This window comes from Caretta caretta, chromosome 18 (genome assembly GCF_965140235.1).
Source record: "Caretta caretta isolate rCarCar2 chromosome 18, rCarCar1.hap1, whole genome shotgun sequence".
Classification (NCBI taxonomy): Eukaryota; Metazoa; Chordata; order Testudines; family Cheloniidae; genus Caretta; species Caretta caretta.
In genome coordinates this window covers 22265989-22285180 of record NC_134223.1, presented here as the reverse complement: position 1 = coordinate 22285180, position 19192 = coordinate 22265989, and the positions used below count along the sequence as shown (strand labels likewise).

The 19192-nt window shown below is 57.5% G+C and overlaps 1 protein-coding gene across 1 annotated transcript in view; it reads right to left on the bottom strand.

The window, feature by feature from the left end:
- The window catches only part of ESPN (espin), a 77605-nt gene that overhangs the window by 17144 nt on the left and 41269 nt on the right, over positions 1-19192 (bottom strand). Inside the window, exons 8-9 of the mRNA XM_048825235.2 lie at positions 11327-11488; positions 10456-10663 (exon numbers count right to left, since the gene is read on the bottom strand). Coding sequence (XP_048681192.1) covers positions 10456-10663; positions 11327-11488 — 370 coding nt within the window. The remainder of the gene's footprint in view (positions 1-10455; positions 10664-11326; positions 11489-19192) is intronic.

The following is a 19192-nucleotide window of genomic DNA, read 5'->3' as shown; positions in this document are numbered from 1 at the left end:
CTGTCCCTTTGGAAAGGGAGCATGGCAGTGCAGCCCCGGGTAAAGGTGGCGGAGAATGGAGTTTAGGTCAGCCGACCCCACCACACCCCTGCGTCACCTGGGGAGGGACCAGCTCCCGCCAGCGTCCGAACCCCAGATCCTGCACAGGCGGCAATGAGCCGGTCTCTGCGCAGCACACACAGAGCTTGTTAGCCAGTCAAAGGGAGTTTAATAAACCAGGCTCTTGCTGACCCCACAGCCCCCAGGCATCGGAGAGCCCAGAAACCCTCCTGCCCCAGAGCACAGCTGCACCAGCCGGCTCCTGCTTGACAAATGTCCAGCTGCTTTCAACATGTTGTTTGCTTTCCCTGGATGTGTCAGCACCCTATCCTTGCTCAGCCTGGCAGCACATCACTTCAGTCAGCACAGAGTTAGAGCCAGCAGGGCCCACCTCGGCCAGCTAGGGCCTACACCGTCCGGAAGGGATCAGACGGCAGCTCCTGGAACGCAGCCATCAGCCCCCACCCACCGCAAAGCAGGACAGATTAACCAGCCAGTGCCCGGTCACCCACTGCCAATAAACACGCACACGAGCTCTCCTAGCAGCTGTAGGCCTGCCCCTGGGAGCTGCTTTGGGTTTGTAGGAGCCAAGTGAGGGCTCTTCCCTCCAGGCCAGCCGCTTCCTCGCCGGAGGACAGCGAGGACTGCCCCTCTCCATGTGGTGCCCTGGAGCTCCAGGCTGCTGTCACAACAGAGCAGCCTCTGGCATTAGGCAGATATTTCCTGCTTGCTGCTGCTCCAGCTTTTTGGGGTCCCCGCCTTTCCTGGGCCAACTAAACTCCCAGAGCCAAGCTGCTCTGTGTGTGTGTGAGCCCACTCCCAGTGATGTGAACGGGGCAAGGCTCCTAACACACGCCTTGCACCGCTGAGCCCAGGGTGAAGGTGTGGGCTAGGAAATAAACAGCTCCAATACGGAAGAGGGAGACCAGCCCCCGGCTGGTGATTAAACACAATTATTTTCATCTGGACTCCTGTGCCCCACCTGCTAAAGCTCCTTGAGGGAAACTGCCACGCCAGGGGAGCTGGAGGGGGGCTGTGGTGGGAGTGGAAAGGCCGGTGCCAGGCACAGGGCCTTCTCTCGCGCACTGCACAGCTGCTCATAGTAGCAAGGCTGGCCACTTTAACGCCAGCTCCCAGTGCCAATCAAGCCTAACATGGCACGAGCGTGTGTCTCTGTAGTACGGTGCTAGGGGCTAGGGCCCCTGACTCTGCCTGTCTCCTGCTGCATGGCAGGGGGTTAGTCACCTGGTCCCCCCGAACAGAGACCATGGTGGTACCAGGGGGCTTGTGGGACTAGCAGCCTCAGTAGGTGCAGTCCGTTTCCCCAGGCGCGGCAGCCAGCTCCTCGTGCCAGCATGGGTCTGTGGTGCAGTGCCAGTTACCCTGGCAGAGGAGCTGCCCCCGGGGCCCTTTCCCTGGCAGCAGGTACCTGGCATGCTCACAGTAAAATGGACACTGTCCTCAACGGCCCATGACGTGTAGCGCACAGCTGTATTCCTGGAGTGGGGCTGTATCCAAAGGGGCTGGGGAAGACATTCACGGCCAGAATGAGAAACACTCTGTCCTTTGGCCTCTGAGGTGAATTCCCCCCCGATCTAGCTGTGGCTCCTGTCAGCAGCTCTGGAAGGGCCAGTTTCACAGCAGAGGGGATGCTACTCATCGTTCTGCACCCACTTCGCTGGCTCTTTGGGCACAAACCAAGGCCCCTGCAGCAACGTGGGAGAAGCGGGCACGTGGACGACTACCCGACAGGTCAGTAAGCAGGTCCTCAGTTGGACCCAGCTTGTAGTTGTTGTGATGAAGCGGGACTGTTCTTAATGTTTCCTCTGAATATTGTGGGGGTGCCTCAGTTTCCCCTAGGCAGTTCTTAAGTATCTAGGTAGTGGGATAAGGGTGCGTGATCCTTGCAGAGCCCTAGAGGGCAGGTGTGTGCAGGGGTCTGGACACAGAGAATGGCCGACACCCTGTTTCCTGGCAACTGATGGCCTGGGCCCTTCCCCCCTGCAAGGTGAGAGCTAAAGGGTTGGAGAACAAAGGAATCAGATGACCTCCTGGCCTGGGAAAGGGACAAAGCCCAGAGGAGGAGGAGCTGGAGAGAGTTTCAGTTTGGGGCTGGCTGGGGACATGGAGTGAAGTGCAGACATGGTTGTCTGGCTCACTGCCCCCCAAAATGGACCCAGCTGAGGGGTCCTGTTCTCTGCACCTACAAGCTCTGTTTTAGACCATGTTCCTGTCATCTAATAAACCTTCTGTTTTACTGGCTGGCTGAGAGTCACGTCTGACTGCGGAGTTTGGGGGCAGGACCCTCTGGCTTCCCCAGGACCCCACCTGGGCGGACTGGCTGTGGGAAGCGCACGGAGGGGCAGAGGATGCTGAATGCTCTGAGGTCAGACCCAGGAAGGTGGAAGCTGTGTGAGCTGTGTGCCCTGCAGACAGGCTGCTCACGGAGAGGAGACTTCCCCAGAATCCTGATTGGTTTCATAGGGAGCAGTTCCAGAGCATCGCCCGGGGACTCCGTGACAGTTGTTCATGAGACAGAGCCTGGAAAATTGGCTCCAGCATTTTCCTTTTAAAGAGCAGATTAATCTGGAGGTATCAGCTCAGTGCATCTCATCAGAGCTCCCCTCCATCCAGCCTGTAAGCTTCTCGGCACTGGGACCGGATCTGCTAACATGCACAGTGCACATGGGGCTGGGTATGTGCCCAATCCTGCTCCACTGAAGCCACTGGGAGCTTTCACGATACTGGGAGGAGGATCAAGTCCCACATAATGGTCCTTCTCAAACCAATGCGTCATTGGTGGCCAAACTTGATGCCTCCCTCTGAATGTGGGAGCCTCGCTTTACACACAGGGGCTTGAAGCGTGGCTGATATTTGTCGGGCAGTAGAGTTGGGAGAGAATTGCACATGCAGAGTTAGAGGGAAGGGCTGGGTCACCAGCTAGGTACAACTACCCGTCTGTTACAGGAAAAGCCTCTAGAATGGCACCAAAAGTGGTCACTGTTCCATAGGGTTTCTAATCCCCCATTAGTATTATATAGACTCTGCTATGGAATTCTATAGGGTGGCTAAAAACAAGCCTGGAGAAATGATCTCATTCCTTATTAAATGCTACGGGGTTTCAGAGCAATTTCAAGAGAAACCTAGTCACTTTCTCTAGAATCCGACTGCCAGCAGACCTATTAAACCCTATGGCCTTTCTCTTGACGGGGTCTGTCTGCAAGTACTAGCATGGAGCTGCACAGGCACGATACCCCCCTGTAGCCACAGCCCATGCTCCCCTGTGGAGTCTCACCACTCCATGGAACAGGAAGCAAAAGAGCCCCTTGGAGTCCTAAAGCTTGTGCAGAGGCAGCTGGACCAGGTGGGCAGAAAGTCCCTGTTCTAGGGAGCCCAGGGCAACAGAGCACTAAGGCAGCGTAGCTCAGTGTTCTAGCAGGGAGCACTAGGCCAAGCGAGACGCAGAGGCAAAGGGATTTACTACCCTCTAAGTGCAGTGAGCGGGCCGTGGAAATGACAGCGGGCTGATGCTGAATATCTAGTTTGCGCCAGAAAATGAAGCACTTATACTGGCGATTGCTATGTCACTGCCATTTGTCGAGACAAGGTTATTTGTTAATAGTTAAACACAAGGACTCCAAAGGCTCAGAGACTGAGCCCAGTGACATGGGGCAAAGCTCAGAGGCGTGAGCTGCTGACAAACAGCTGTTCTAACCCAACAGGAGGGGGGCAGTTTCTCATGGTAGCAACAGTGAGTAACTGCCACGAGCTTCGTTCCAGCTCCTGTGCCCTCCACCTGGAAAGTAGTGTTGGAAAGTAAAAACTGCACCCAAGTCCCCGAGCAGCAGCTGCCGAGAGCAAACGGCTGCATCACTGGTCTGGCTAGTCCACATCCAGAAAGGGAAAATTACCCCCCCAGCAACAATAACCACCAGCTAGCCATCCAGACAGGGCGACGTGGCAGCAAGCAGCAGCTTTCCCACATGAACAAGCCCTCCACCTGCACTAACGATGCATGGACGGAAACGACTCCCGACAGGGCAGCTTGAAGAGGTAACTAGCAGAGGGATGGTGTGTTACTTTGCTATCAGTATTTAAGTGGCTAAAACATAGTAGCAAATTTACTAAAACAACTATTCCCCTGACAGCCACATGTAGTTTGCAGGGGTGCCCCACACATTCTCTGAGACCTGTCTTCAGGGTCAGCCCTCCCTGGGGGTGTTGATGCGCTGAATTGTACTGGAAACCTTGGGGCTACAGTAAAGTGGCTGCTTAAAGGGGGGTGGGGATTGCAGTTTGGATCCTCTGTGCATGTTCCCCTCTCCTATATGCTGGTACAGTAACCCAGGAAAGTGGGGAGAAGAGATATTCCCTGCTGGGTCCTGGCTGGGCAGCTCGAGAGGGAAGCTGGAATGTGTCCTTGGCCTTACAGAAGTAATGGGAGGCATTCAGAGTTTGAGTGCCTAAATCCCGGTCCTTTCTGGCAGCCTGAGGGTCTCGGAGGAGCAGCTGTTTGTTGCCAAGAGCAGATCAAGCGGACAGGTGCCCTGGGCCATGCTGACACAGCAGCTCCTTGCCCCGAGGATACCAGCAGGGCTCTGCAGCGCCATTCGTGCCCCACCCAGCTGATCAGATTTGTGTGTGCCCCAGCAATCACCAGCGGGCCTCAAGTCATTAAATAGCCCCCATCCTAATGGCAAATAGCATCAGCCTTCCCTGTGGAGGAGGGGAGAATAAACCGGACACTGACCATTAAGGGACTAGTAGAAAGGAGCCAGGGCACTTCCCTTCCCTCGTCCCCCCCCACGCTCTGGGCACTCTGCTGACTTCCCACAGGGATGGTAAAACAGCTGCAGGACTTACTCGGTCTCTTCCTGTGCCCCAAAGCTTTTCCTTCTAGGAGGTAGAGAGAGAAGCAGAGAAGTGCAGTTAGAAGAGGAGGCATTTGGCTCCCACAAGACAGAGAAGAGAAGCAGCCAGCAGGGAGAACAAGTGGGTACGAGCAGAAAGGAGCAATACCACGCAGACCCCAGTGAAGAGGACAGACAAGCCCATGGAGTTAAGGTTAAAAAAGGAAAACTAGAATCACAAGTGAGAGTGAGGCCAAGGGGGAACATTGCTAGCTGCCACAGAGAACCAACGCAAGGCTGCGTAAATTCATAAGCTGACACTTACGCTAACGTTTTCAAGTTATTTTAAAATAAAAGTTAAGAAATATTTCCCCTGTCTGCCAGCCTGGGGGTCTGAGCCAGTCATAGCAGGTTCCCACGAATGGAAGAGAGCCTTGAAAGCTGCAGAGTGGGTTCGAGAGGAAAGCGCGATTCAGAGTCCTTGCTGACAGGGCTCACCGCACCGGAGCACAGGTGGGGGGTACTGGCGAGCAGACACATTCGGAGGTTTAAGTTAAGTGGCAGTTTGCTCTGCCATTGTCAGTTGTCTCTGGCTGGATTTTGCATGTGTGTCTCTATTCTTAGAAGTCCCCTTTATTCTTCTGTACTGTTCAATCAAAGCATATCTGATCTGCAAGGATACCTTTCTTTAAAGCTCTGTTTGGTTTAATAACGTGCCGGTATTGCTGGAGGAGATTCACCGTTACAGGCAATCGCCTGCACACGCTGTTATTTTAGCTACTGTTTCCCGGGTGTGGTGCAGGGTCTGCCAAAAGTTACCATTAATCCTGAGCAGTTTCTTCAGGAGAGGCGTGAGGGGAGCCAGCCTTTTGGAGGACGAGGAGATCTCCGTAAGTGTCGCCCATGTGACAGTCATGACTCTGTCCCGTCAGGAGGGTGGCGGGCAGCAGAAATCCCCAGTGCAGCAGCTCTGCGGCGGGGTTATATAGCACCGTGCAGGGCACACCTACAGAGTAACTGGCTTCAGACAATCTTGACAGCTGCAGGCTCAGGTATCTGGGACACCAGTGGCTTGCTGCTCTTGGGCTGCCAGCTCCAATTGATCACTGCCTCTTAAAGACACAGCCAGACGGGCTGAGATTCGTCATGCGACGGACGTGGGGCAGGCTCTGTGGGTCTGACCCTGAGGCCAGCGAGCGAGCAGAGGGAAAAACATCCCTAATGCCCTACAGGAGCATTGCAATTAACACATGCCAGAGATGGTCACTAGGCAAAGCTCTCCCGAGGCCAGCAAGCACAGGCTCTGTGCAGGTGCCAAGGAGCAGCGCTGGGCTAATCCCCCTTGGGGTGGGTGACACTCAACTCCTGCAGCCCACTGGATGAGCACAGGAGCCCCCAAGGCAGCAAAGTGCCACATGGGGTCACCAGACAGCACCCCCAGGGCACTCTGTGGGCTGATGGATGGTGGCAGGTGCGCCCAGTGGGTCTGCAGGCAACCTGGATCTGAGCAACAAGGGACCTGCCAGGTAAGATCAGACCAGGAGCCCACAGGCCCCAGTCTCCTGTCTCCCCCAGGGGCCAGCACCAGCTGCCAGAGGATGGGGCAAGAAACCCCCTAACGGACAATGCTTGGATAACCTGCCATGGGGGGTGTTTCTTCCTATCATGGGACATTGTTAACCCTGCCTGTTGTGGCTCTGGGTGGTCTCATTATCATGGCTCTGGCTAGCTCCTGGCTAGTCCTGCCCGTGGTAGGTCTCCATGATATCTTGTGGCAGTGAGTTCCACAGGCTAACTATATTGGGGGGCCCACCTTCTCCCAGGACTCTGTATGACCCAGAACTGTGCAAGGGAGATTTTTCCCCCACCCCACCCCACTCTGGGGGGACTAGCACCTAGGAGCTGCCGCCCTTCTCCCCACTATGTAGCCCTGGGGGAGAACTGTGGAGAGCTGCCAGCCAGAGCCCCAGCGGGTAGGACCAGAACCAGCCAGAGCAGGGGCCACTGGGTATTCCGAGACCTTCCGACAGTTTGACTGGACTTTCTCTGCCCCCGCTCCCCCTGGTCTCTTCACCTCAGCATCACTCCACACCTGCACCCTTACTCTCCCCTCCCCTCCCTCGTCTCCCTCAACCCCGCCCCTCCCTTCCCTGTTCTTTCCATGTAGCTGATCCCCTCCTACGTAACCCCCCCACCTTCCCAAAAGAAACAAACCAATAAATCCTGACACTGACATGCCGTTTGCTGCCATCATGTAGGTCCCTGCTGGTGCGTTCCACCCTGTGTCTGTCTGGTCTATTGCGTCTGGTGGCTCTTTGGGGCAGGGACTGCCTGCCCCTCTGGGGTTCCCTCTGAAAGAACCTGCCCCTCTGGAGGGGCCTCACTCTGACACCCTAGGGGCCCCCTTCTGCCTGCCCTCCAGGGGAGCCTCCTCTGCCTGCCCCTCTGGGGGCCCCTCTCTGCCTGGCCTGTAGGGGCCCCCCTCTGCCTGCCCCCTCCACAGTCACTCACACGATCAATACTGTTCACTGTACACCTGACACCCCCAAAGACGGGGACGGGGGCAGCAGGCCCTGGTAGCGTCTCCTCCCCCACCCTGGCTGTGACCTAGCTGCCCCCCAGCTCTGTGACCCGATGGCACAAAGCAAAACTCTTGCAGGCCCCACTGCCCAGCAGGCAGGCCCCGAATGCAGAGGGTGCAGGCACCTGTGTCCTGTCTGTGCCTAAAGCTCCCCCCCATTTGCGGGCACCAAGCCCAACCCCCACCAATGCTGACGAGCCCAGCCCTGCCCTCTGAGAAGAGCAGCATGAGTGCTGGGCACAGGGACAATGCAGGGGCCGGGCAGGGGCGGGGGGTCAGGGGAGCCTTGCAGAGTCTTGCAGGGGCGGGGGGTCAGGGGGCCTTGCCTGCCCTAGGGCAGCTGGATGGGGGATGCGGCAGGATCCGGGGGGTCACCGCGACCAGCTCACACAGATTTAAGGGACACCTCCTCTTGTCTACATGAGGACGTTCACCGTATGCAAACACACTGTTTGCGAGCGAAGACAAGGAGGGGGCCTTGGGTCTGGTGCTTTACAGCAGCACGGCTGAGCCACTCCTGGGGCTCTTGAACAGCCTGGCTTGTCTGTTCAGCTACCCTGGGCTTTGACTGGTGGCTGGCTAGGGAAGGGTTAACCCTCTCCCCCTGGCTGGAGGAAGAAGCCCAGCTGCTGCCTCTGAGTGCAGGGATATTGGGCCCAGGGCTGGGCCAGCTGTGGGTCCTTAGGGCCACCTCCCCAGCTCTACAAAAGGAGGAGGTTTGAGGCTGGGGAGCTTGATAGCAAAAGGGAGGGAGGAAGGATGGATCGATTGATATTGGCAGGAAAGGGAGGGGGATGCTATGCAGTGGAATGGGGGGGGCCCTCAGAGGGGCAAGCTGTTTGACTGTTCCATGCTAACACACCCTGCAGAAGGGGCTGGCCCCACAGCCCCTCATGCTGGTGACAGGGTCTGCAGGCAAACAGCCTTGCCACTGCCAGGCACAGGGGCGCATGGTGGGTTTGGACTGCAGGCTTTGCCAGCCGGGCTGTGTAATTCAGGGCCTAGGGACCCGCTACTTGCCTTTTTCTCTGGGGGCCTGCTCTCCTCCAGGCTGGCGGGTGCATCCCCTGCTAGGGAGCAGGCAGCTCCAGGCTGCCTCTTCTAACCCTAGCTGAGTTTGGGGACCCCCAGCAGAGCGGCTTCCCAGGGCCCCTCTGCTCGCTCAGCCGGGCTCTGGGAACAGTCCCCGAGGGCTCCCTGTGGCAGGAGCGCGGTCCCATTCCAGACGCATCCAGGCTCCCAGAGGAGGGTACAAAGGGAAGGATCCAAGTGCAGCTTCTCCAGTGGCAGCTGCAGAATAAAGCCTTAGGCTACAGGGTGCCGTTCTGCACTGCCCGGCAGCCACGGCAGCTCCTCATCAGGCCGGTCTGGGCTCCGGCTAGTGCTTGCTTCGAGATGCGGTTTGGACTGTAGCTTGGGCTCGGATGCCCATCCCCCTCGCTAGGCTTTGGGGTCTGAGCTGCACCTTCAAAGCGCTGTCTATACCGCTATTGTCAGCGGGCCAGCGTGAGCCCCACTCTGGGAGCTGGGCTGGGGACCCCCTGCCATGGGCTGGGCGGACAGACCTAATGGCTCCCCGGTCACTGGCACCGGCGATCCGCTGAGGGAATGCTGAGGCATGTGAGGATCTGAGAGTGTCGCTCCCCAGGGGTCAGCGCTGTCTTTACCAAGAGCTCCCACATCCCAACCCCCGCGGGCCACTCAGAGACAGACCCCGCATCACCTGAAGTGCTGTATGTGGCAGCCAGAGCCACAGTGCCCAGTGGGGACAGGAGCCAACTGGCCTGGTAGAGTAGGTCAGCAATACCGCCTGCTCAGTCTGAACACCCCACTGCCTCCGGCTCCCTGCTGCGGTATGCATGTGCCAGCCCATCTCCAGCTGTGCCATCCTCGGGGCACAGGGAGAGCTCCCCAGCAGGGCCCCCAGTGCCGAGAGAAAACCCAAACCCTGGCAGCTGCTCCAGAAGGGAAGCAGGGTCAGGAACAAATAACTGGAGACTGTTTATGAGGTGTGTTGCACAGAGGAAGCTCCTACTTGGCTGCCATGGGGCCCAGCTCCAAGGGGGCTGCAGGGCTGGGTTTGCCTGAAATTGGCGTCACTCAGACAAACCACTTAGAAAGATCAAAGTGTAGCATCCTGAGTGTTAATGACACGTCCCTTTTTCTCTGACACTTTGCAGCGGTACCCTCCGCTCGCCCTCCGGCTAGTTCAGGTGACAAAGGTTAGGCACCAATTCACAGAGGCAAAGGAACCAGGACGTGAACCGCAACGTGTCCTGTGCCTACTTAGAACGGAAGCTCTTGGCAGCAGGGACTCACCTCCTCCCTTGTCTGTATGCGACAGAGCTAACCATGGCTTGTTGCTAGTCTCAAGCCTCTGAGGGTAAATGGCAGCTACAGTAAGGCTGGTTGGGAGGTATGTCAGCTGACTCGGTGTCTCTCTTTACTGATCCCAGCGCCCACCTGTCCCCCTCCATGCACGAAAAATCCCAAACATCCTTGTGCCACAATCATAAACCTGCTTGGGCGAGGCTGCAAGCTGGCCGGGTGTCCCCATGTGCCCCGCAGAGAAATAGCAGGGACCATGTACAGCAGAGCACCTGCATAATCTTATGTATGTTAGCCTTTGCCTCCCCCCTCGCTCAGTGTGTTATCTCTGCACACGGAGGGACAGCTCCTAGAGACAGGGACTAGCGTGTGTCCGAAAGAACAGCCCCACATACGGTGCCGCACCCAGACTGCCAGAGCTAAAGCCTCTTGCAGGGTGTGCTCTGATGAGCTTACCTGTTCCCACTCATTTTACATCGCTCTTGAAGCCCTTGGGGCGGGGGGAATTCTGAAAACAAACCAGCAATTTTACTTGACAACCCTGGGTTCCTCCCTCGTTTGGCAGGAAGCTGCATTACCAGCCCACAGATCAGAGCCCAGGGTGTCAAACCAGCCAGAGGAGGCCCCGAATGTGCGGCAGAGAGCTCTGCAACTTACTTCCAGTGGAAGAAGACGAGCGGCGCTGGCTGAAAGAGGGCACCTGAGTCTCCGTTGGCAGTGGAGGGGGTGGGGGTGGAGGACAGATGTTCTCAGGAAGAGGAGGAGGAGGAGGAGGGGGAGGGGGCGGGGGCGTCATCTCCCCAGAGGGCTTGTTCTCAGCTGCACTCCCATTGTGCACGTTGTCGTCGTTGGAAAGAAGAGACGCCTTAAACAAACCAACAAATAAATCCATTGAAAACAGCCAAAGAAAGGTCCAGCAAGTGCGACTGTCAGGCGATGCTAAACACTCCCTCCCGCTGTCACCCTGCCAGCTGCTGCCTGTGGCAGGGCCTGAGGGCCTCCCAGCTGGGGCTGTGATGAGTCCCCTTGCTGGGAAGAGCTGGCAATGGAGGCCAAAGCCCACCCCCCAGAGCAGGGCCAGCAGGCAGCTTCCCCACACGCTGCTCTGGGGCAACGCAGCAGGGGCTGGGCCCCAGGCAGCTCTGGGCCCCGGCTGAGGCTGCTGGCGAGATGGCCAGTTCATGCCAGCTGCGGTGGTGGGCTTTGCGATGCGGCCATCTGTGCAGTGGGAACTGGGCTGAGCCCCCCCCCTCACCCCCCAATTCATTTCATACAAGCCCTGGAGAGTCACCAGCACTGGGGTTTGGACGGGTCCCCGAGAGGGGGAGTCTGTGCTTCCCAGCCCCTGAGCCAGGCAGGTCCATGTCTGTACGAACAGGATCTGCCTGGCGGCCTGCCCTGCCCAGTCAGACCCGCTCAGATGCCGGGAGCTCACTCAGGAGTTCAGGCTCGATGCCCTGAGGGTTGGGGGCCCCAGAGAAAAGCAGCTGAAGGGTGGATGGTGGGAGCAACGGCCCTAGCGGCTCACCTCCTCGCTGTGTGCCATCTTCCAGCTGCCAGGCTGCTCCCCCACACTGTTGTCGAGGTGTTTGTAGTAATCCCCAGTGCTGGGCTGCTTGCTGAAGTTCCGAGATTTCCTGCTGGAGTCGACCCGCCGGAGGCCTTCCAGGCTGCTGTTGTGTGTCGATAACTGCAAGCAACAAGGGGTAGCAGCGTTTGCACGGGAGGGATGGGGAGGCCCCTGATGAGAGCAGGGCCCCATTTGCTGGGTGCTGTCAATACATGGAGTGGGAGACTGTCCCTGCCTTGAAATAGACAAGGGTGGGGAGGAAGGAGCAGCTTCACCCGGCACGGGTGGGAACTGGGGTCCAGAGACACAATGTGACTTGCCCCGGGTCATGCAGGGAAACTGAGGCCAGACCCTCCTCCACAGAGGCATCATTTGCTCCATGGCACACCTCGTAGCACTGCACCCCGCGCGCTGGTGAATGCCACCAGGGCTATTCTATGTCTTGGGATCATTGGAGGGTCTAGGAGCCCCAGTTATTGCTCTGGACCCAATGTGCTGGGCGCTTTACAGACACCGAACAAAAAGGCACTCTGGCCATTGTCCATTGACCGCTCCAGTGCCACTCACTGAGAGATGAACACCTGGAGAAATAACCCGGTTCTGAGCTGCTCTTCAGTTGTTTAATCATTTCCATTTCCAGCACACAGCCAGCAATGTAGTTTGCATTAATATCTCCCAGAGCTCCTCTGTGCCTCTCGTGCGATAAATAACAAAGTAGCTGAACGCAGCCCGGCCGATACTCCATGTGCGGAGCTGGGATTCAGAACGCTGAGCCAAATGCCACATTTATCAGCATTAGATACCCCATCCGTTCTGTGACGGTGGCAGGTTTAGGTCCCAGAGCAGGAGACATCATGGGTAATTTTCTAGTGAACTGAAAAATCTCATTGACTGTTTTAGGTTTTCCTGGTGTGCTCATCTCTCTAGCGTCTAGCTGCTGAGGTGAGAGCAGGGGAATGCAATTCCATAAAGCCACAGAGGGCCCTGAGACCTGCCCTGCACGCAGCACTAAGAACCTGGTAGAATCTTTGTTTTCGTAACCCCTTTTGGGGAGAGTTTAGGAGCCACAGCACTCAATCCCAGCCCCTGCGGATTAGCTGGGGCAGCTTATCCCTTTGCAAAACCAGCGGAGCCGGGCGCTTCCCACAGCCCCAAACTTTGCTTTCAGTGGCCATGTTCTTACATAATGGGGCTGGGAGCAGCAGCTTTAAATCGCCTTGGTGCAGATCTCAAGGGCTTTGTGCGCAGAACAGCCGAGTGGCCTGGATTTTTTTATGAGGCAGGTAATAGCACAAAGATCCTTGGAAACAGCACTAGCTGTTTTCCAGAGGCTATTGGAGCCTGAGCCAGGGTTCATTACTCTCCAGAGCGTGCTTCCTCATGCGCATGGCTACAGGGACAGTTACCAGGCAGTTCTGCTGGGCGAGGGGGCAGAGTGCTGAGCCGGGGACAGCTCTCTGCGGGACAGCCTCAAGCCGGGGTAGGGAGGATGCCGTGATCACACTGCAGGGACACAGGACGATGCTGTAAGCACCTGCAATTGGAGGCTGGCCTTGAGCCCTTGGGGAGCTGGCCTGCATTGCTACAAGAGAGCTGCCCCAGGCCAGGTTTGATGTGCTCTTGGGAAGAACTGCCCAATGGTTAGGGCACCAGGCAGGGACTCAGGAGACAAGGGTTCAAGTTACCACTCTGCCATAGACTCCATGGGTGAGTCTGGCTGTGTCTTGTTCCCCCTCTGTGGAATGGGCTCGCTAGCCCTGCTCTGCTGCACACCGATGTGGTGGGGTAAATACATTAGTGATGACGAGGGGGGACAGATACATACCAGACCTAGATCTCTGCCCCTGTGGAGCCAGTGAGCTGGGAACACAGTAGGGGCCTTGTGCTAAGCCACTGGGGCACAAAGAGTCTCCCCTTGCCCAAGTGTGAGCCTTCCTGCAACCAGACAGGGGCAGCCCGAAGAGACTGCTGCCTTGGGGCTCGCACACACAGCACAGCTGAGAACTGCTGCTTGCATCTTTGCTAGAGAATCTCAGAGTCCCTGACTCCAGCTCACAAGCTTTTTTGTTCCAGAGGCCAGGCTATTTGCATTCATCTCTCTTCCCCCTTGCATACGATTTTGCATGGCCATGATTTGTATGACTGGAACGTTAAACAGACCAATCTGCATTGGTAATTGCCTACGTGCTGCTCACACAGTCTCCTTTGGACTCAAAGCCAAATTCTGCTCTCAGTTAAATCAATCACAATCCAGAATAATGCAACTGAGGTCAGAACGACAGGGTTCAGAGTAGCAGCCGTGTTAGTCTGTATCCGCAAAAAGAAGAGGAGGACTTGTGGCACCTTAGAGACTAACCAATTTATTTGAGCACGAAGTGAGCTGTAGCCCACGAAAGCTTATGCTCAAATAAATTGGTTAGTCTCTAAGGTGCCACAAGTCCTCCTGTTCTTTTTAAGGTCAGAATGTGGCCCTTAGCAAGGAAATACAGATCCAATGACACCTTGGCGAATGCACAGCGTGGACACTCAAATGCCAAGGGGCTGTGTTCTCCAAACGGACCCAGAGATTTTGGTGGCTAGTGGCAACTGGCTCTGAAGTCCTGCTCTGTGAGTGAAGAAAAGACGCTTCCTTGACTGCCTCGCTATCCACTGCTGCTGCAGGCCTCAGCTCTGGCCAGCAGCTGATGCAAAGCGAAGAGGGCAACTGCTAAAGATGGCAACTCTTGCCAGCCTCCTGCGCTCTGGGTGTTGCAAACAAGCAGGCTGGTGGCTGCATTGAGGAGATCTCTCGCTTTTTGTTCCCAAAATATAAATGACCGGGGAGGATGGAAACCACTAGTAAAGAAATGCTAACGGGGCGGCAGCATGTTCCAGTACCGTGGCCCGGCTGGGCACTGGTGAGCTAGAGGGCTCACAGATGAACAGAGATCTGATTGCCTGATGTGCTGCAGGAGCCCTGCTAGCCAAGGCCCTTGCTGCAGCCCTACCGACCCTCATGCGAGCCGCACAGAGCTTTGCTTCCCACAGAGATAAGAGATGTGTGGGGGACAAGGGTCCAGCTGGCCGGACAGCATGTGAGCTCAGTGCTCCCTTCCTCCCTGACAGACGCCCCCGTGTTACTCTGCGTACCGATATCAGGGGGGCATGGAGAAAACCATGGAGGATGCATCGGCTCAACAGTGCAGGTGATGGAAACGGAAGGAGAGAATCAAACATGCTAAACACTCTGGTGCCAGCCACAAAGCCCACGCGTCCTCCCCAGAGGAAAGGGGCCACGAGGACAGACAGACAGACAGGGGCCACCTGCATCACTGGACAGCCCTTTGCGCCTGAAGCTCCTACCTCCCGTCTCGCTGGGCACTGCACACAGAGGCCAGCCAGGCATGAATTCATGTCATTGTTGATAGCCCCGTAGGATCAGCCCCATACCTGCAGGGATGACTGGGATGGCTCCTCAGTCCTGCCTCCTCAGGGGCATACGGGGTGGGTCACAGACAAGGGGGGAAAGTGTCCCAGGAGTCCCTTACTGAGACACCAGCATCCCCCCTCATGAGCTGCACAGTTGTGGTGCTAACAGGAGACCCCCCCAAGTCCTCCTCCTCCAGTCCCACTCTGCTCCCTCCACAACTAGCCACTGTCATTGCAACAACATAAGCACACTCCAGCACTGTCCCATGCAACCCACCACCTGCAGAAGTGCCCTGGCTGTGTTCAGGGCCCATCCTGCAGAACCCAGCCCCAGTCTGTAGCAGGGCACCAAACGCTCCCTGACCCAGCGCTGCAGGGTGAAGGACCAGGGCGTCCGTGGGAGTGCAAAGCAGAGGGAAAGAGCCCAGCAAAGACCCTCCACCCCCAGGCAATGTCTGTAGGGTAAAGTAAAAGCCCTTCTTACCTGCGCCTAGTGAGGCTAAGACCCACTGAACCTGCCAGCCTGAAACAAAAGTGCCACCCGATACCTGGCCTCAGCACACCTGCTGATATCTGAGCCAGCCTCTCCGGTTACAGCAGCTCTCGAATGAATTGCCCACACCTATCGGCTCACCTGGCAGTGACATCACTTGAGAGTCACTAGCCAATCATGGGGCAGCAGCTCCCATTTCTCTTCACAAAACTTTAACTAAAGATTAACCTTAAAATGGGCATCTCAAAAACCTGCTCTGCACACAGCATCCCTGCCCTCTGTATCTTTAATGTGGTTCTGGCCCACCCCAGGCTTGCCCCCCGGGACCATTGGGGTGGTCAATGCGAGCCCCGAGCCCCAGGAGATGCCACTGGCCTTGTCTGTGAAACACCCACAATCTCTGTGCCCTCCGCACACATGCAAGGGGCGGCCCCGGACCTGAGGACATCCCAACCTAAGGCAGGCCCAGTCCGCATCCTGGAAAGGGGCAGTGGGATCATGACACGAGTGCAGCTGTTGTGTGGGTCAAACGCTAACCTCAGCTGCGCCATGTCTGCCCTGCTTTCACAGAATATCAGGGTTGGAAGGGACCTCAGGAGGTCATCTAGTCCCACCCCCGGCTCAAAGCAGGACCAATCCCCAATTAAATCAACGTGCCGATGGGGGCTGGCGTGGCATGGCATGGCTGCATTGCTGCCAGTGAATTTCCTCCGGGCACACAGAGCCCCCAGCACAGGCCAGCTGGCGCGAACGTGGCCAGCTCTGAAGCGGTGCACGGTTTGGTCAAGCCCCTCCTGTCTGTGCGGGCTTTGTTGAAGAGATGCTCGCTACGGGCAGGGTGGGGGGCTTAAGGAGGCTTCTGCTTTCGGAGGGGTTTGACAAAGGGACTGAACGGGCCAGGAATAAATGTAGCTGGAAATGAGAATGTTTGTAACCGTCAGAGGGGTGAGGGGTGGGATCAGCCTCCCAATGGCAGGAGCGGGGGCCCTAATGAGCTGGCCATGTTTGTGAAGGGGGTTAGATGACGGGGCTGCCTGTGACAACAGGGGCTGGACTCTGTCACCCGGGAGATCCCGCCCAGGCCTGTGTCCCTCGCTAAGTGCAGTGTGATGGTCCCCACGCCAGGTGGCTGAGCCCTGCGGCTTTGCAGGGCACTTGGCCCCCTTTGGCTAACGCTGCAGGGGCTTTGCTGGCTCGTTGCAGGACGGCTCCTGCAGCCCTGGCGATGCCACAGCTGGGTTCCCACTGACTGCAGAGGCAGGAGGAATTGGGGGGTGGGGGGCTGCTCACCTGTTGTCTCTGCCCATCAGCACCAGAGACCCTGGCTCGGACTCTGCCAGCCGCTCCCCCCTCGCCCCTCACTCAGCCCCCTGGGTAAGGGCAGGCCCTGCCCACACTCCCGCTGGTCCCAGCCTGGACAGGGTCCGTCCATTATGTCTGCACCTTGGTGCTCCTTGCGGGAGATGCCCCCGGGCTCTGTTATTCCAGAGGGGGCCAGCGCCCCGTTTCCCTGAGCTCTGAACCCCCGTTCTGCAGGGTGGGTAATTGCCGGCTCCCCATGCTGCTCTTTCCAGTTTGACCGTCTCGCTACCCAGCTCGCATTACCCTGGCACCCTCCCACTGGCCCGAAGTGCAGACACATCTCTGGCAGGCATCTCTCAGCAGCACTGCGACAGGCATGGCTAGCATTACATTGGGCCCAGCCCCTGCCTGCCACGCTCCCCTCTCCGCACTGGGCGCTTGGCCCAGCCCCCGGGAGCATGTGTGGGGCGCCACAGCGGCGGGGCTCGCGGGTTCCTCACACAGAACAGCCCGGGCTCCAATGCAGTATTTATCGTCTGCGCTGCAGCAGCGCCTGCGGCCTGGACTGGGAATCGGGGCCCTGCATTGCTGGGTGCTAACATGCGCACACAGACAAAACAGGCCCTGCCCAAGGAGTCTGCGAATGACCCAGTGGAGCAGCCCCTGCCGTCTGCGTGCTAAAGGCCTGGGTCCCGTTGGGCGGCTGGGAGCAGGGGGCAGGCCGGGTAGGGAATGCTGGCTCTCTGCTCTAGCCAGCTGTCAGCTCTCTGGGGCAGGGGCAGGGCCCAGCTTTCTGTTCAGTGCCTGGGCAATGGCCCGTGGCTGGGACTCCGACACACTACGGTAATACCAATAACTCAGAATCCTGCGAGAAGCCCAGTCTGTTCCCCCAAGGCAGCAAACAGGCCTGCATGACACTACTCTCCACCCGCTCCATGCCCGTCAAACCTCGCTTGGCGTAGCCGCCCTGACGCACCCTCGCTGCTGCTCTCCACGCTGCTAGGCAAGCAGCGGGGACTCCCTCGCCCACTGAGCCAGACACTTCCGCTGTGTGAGGCTCCCCTCCGACCCTTGCTTCTCTGGGAGCCTTTGTGACCCCATGAATGGAGGGTGCGCTAGGAAATACAATGGTGCTAAGCCACTGGGCAGCAGTACAGGCATTCGCCGTGCACAGGCGAGCTGAGTATTTATTGACTTTGCTAATCTCAAAGCAGCTAGACTAATACCCGCCTCTTATGGTTGTGCTGCCCAAGAGACAATGAGAACAGCTCTGGGGAGCTGATAGTAACACAGCATGGGAAGTGGAGAAAAATATCCTGCACCCTGCACGCTAGTCCCTGCAGACTCTGCCACTTTGTAATCACCCACTTTAACTAGCTTCAGTTGGCCACAAAACATCTATTTAGATATAGCTTTACAGGTTATTGTGGGTCCAGTAGTTGATGGTGATGGAAGGAGGGGTGCTGGTACACAGGTGGGCTAGGGCAAAGGATCTGGTGTCTGGGGGCAGGAGTGTATGCATGAGAGTAAACCAGAGGATCACAATGGCCCCTCCTGGCCTTGGAATCTAAGAATCTATCATTCAATGACCTCACTTTCCAAAATGGTGAGCATTCAGTGGAGAACAATGGAGAACCCCTCTCCCATTGAGAGAACCCCTCTCTCATTCAGAACAAAGGAGAACCCCTCTCCCACCAAGAACAATGGGAGCCACTGGGTGTTTGTGAGCTCTGGCTGCTGGGCTGGGGTCACTGTCCCCTGTGGCAGGAGATAAGCCAGATGCAGCCTAGAAGGATACAGCTGGGGTTCCCAGAGGAGTATCTGCGGCACCACAAGGCTTAACAAATGACAAAAGCTGGTGCTGATCACAGCGTAACGTGGCTCAGAGCAACAGAAGCAAACTGCACTTGGGTGTACGTCTGCCCCCCCAACACACCAGTATCCTGCTAGCACGTTGTCCCCACCCCAGCCCCACGGCAAAAAGCAAACCCAGCAAGAAGTCCATCACCATAAAGGAAATTCTGAGCATGGGAGCTGTAACCAGGACACGCCTCCCTGCCCAGACATGCCCCCGTGACTGCCATAGGGGAATGCACATGGGCATCGGGCTCATGGGGCCAGACTGGAGCCAGTGCTAGAGGAGAAAGGCCCTGGACCAGCGCAGGAGTCGGGCCAGAACGTGCACTCTCTGCTGGGAGCGGCAGGGGCATTCAGCTACATCAGACCTGGTCCCCCGTCCGGAAGGGGAGCTGGTGGCTTGTAACCTGGGTGGCCAGTTACTGGAGCGGGCCTGGAAGTAGAAAGGGGGCGAGGGCGAGAGTGCCATCTCCTCATGCCATCTCTCTCCCGGAGAGGGCAGCTGGGTCTCCCTGCGCGGCTTCACCCCCAGCCTCCAAGCTCTGCCCCTTATACCCTGACTGGGGTTTCACCCCCCGCCTCGGCCCCCAAGTATAGAGGGATCTGCCCCTTATGCCCCGCAGCAGGATACATTTTACAAGCCCAGCCCCGCAGGGAGCGTAGCGCCGTCACTGGCCCCGATGCCTGCTCTGCCAGCCGGAGTGGAGCGTGGGCCAGCATTGCGGCGATTCTCAGCCCAATCGAGCGAGCAAGACACCAGCAGG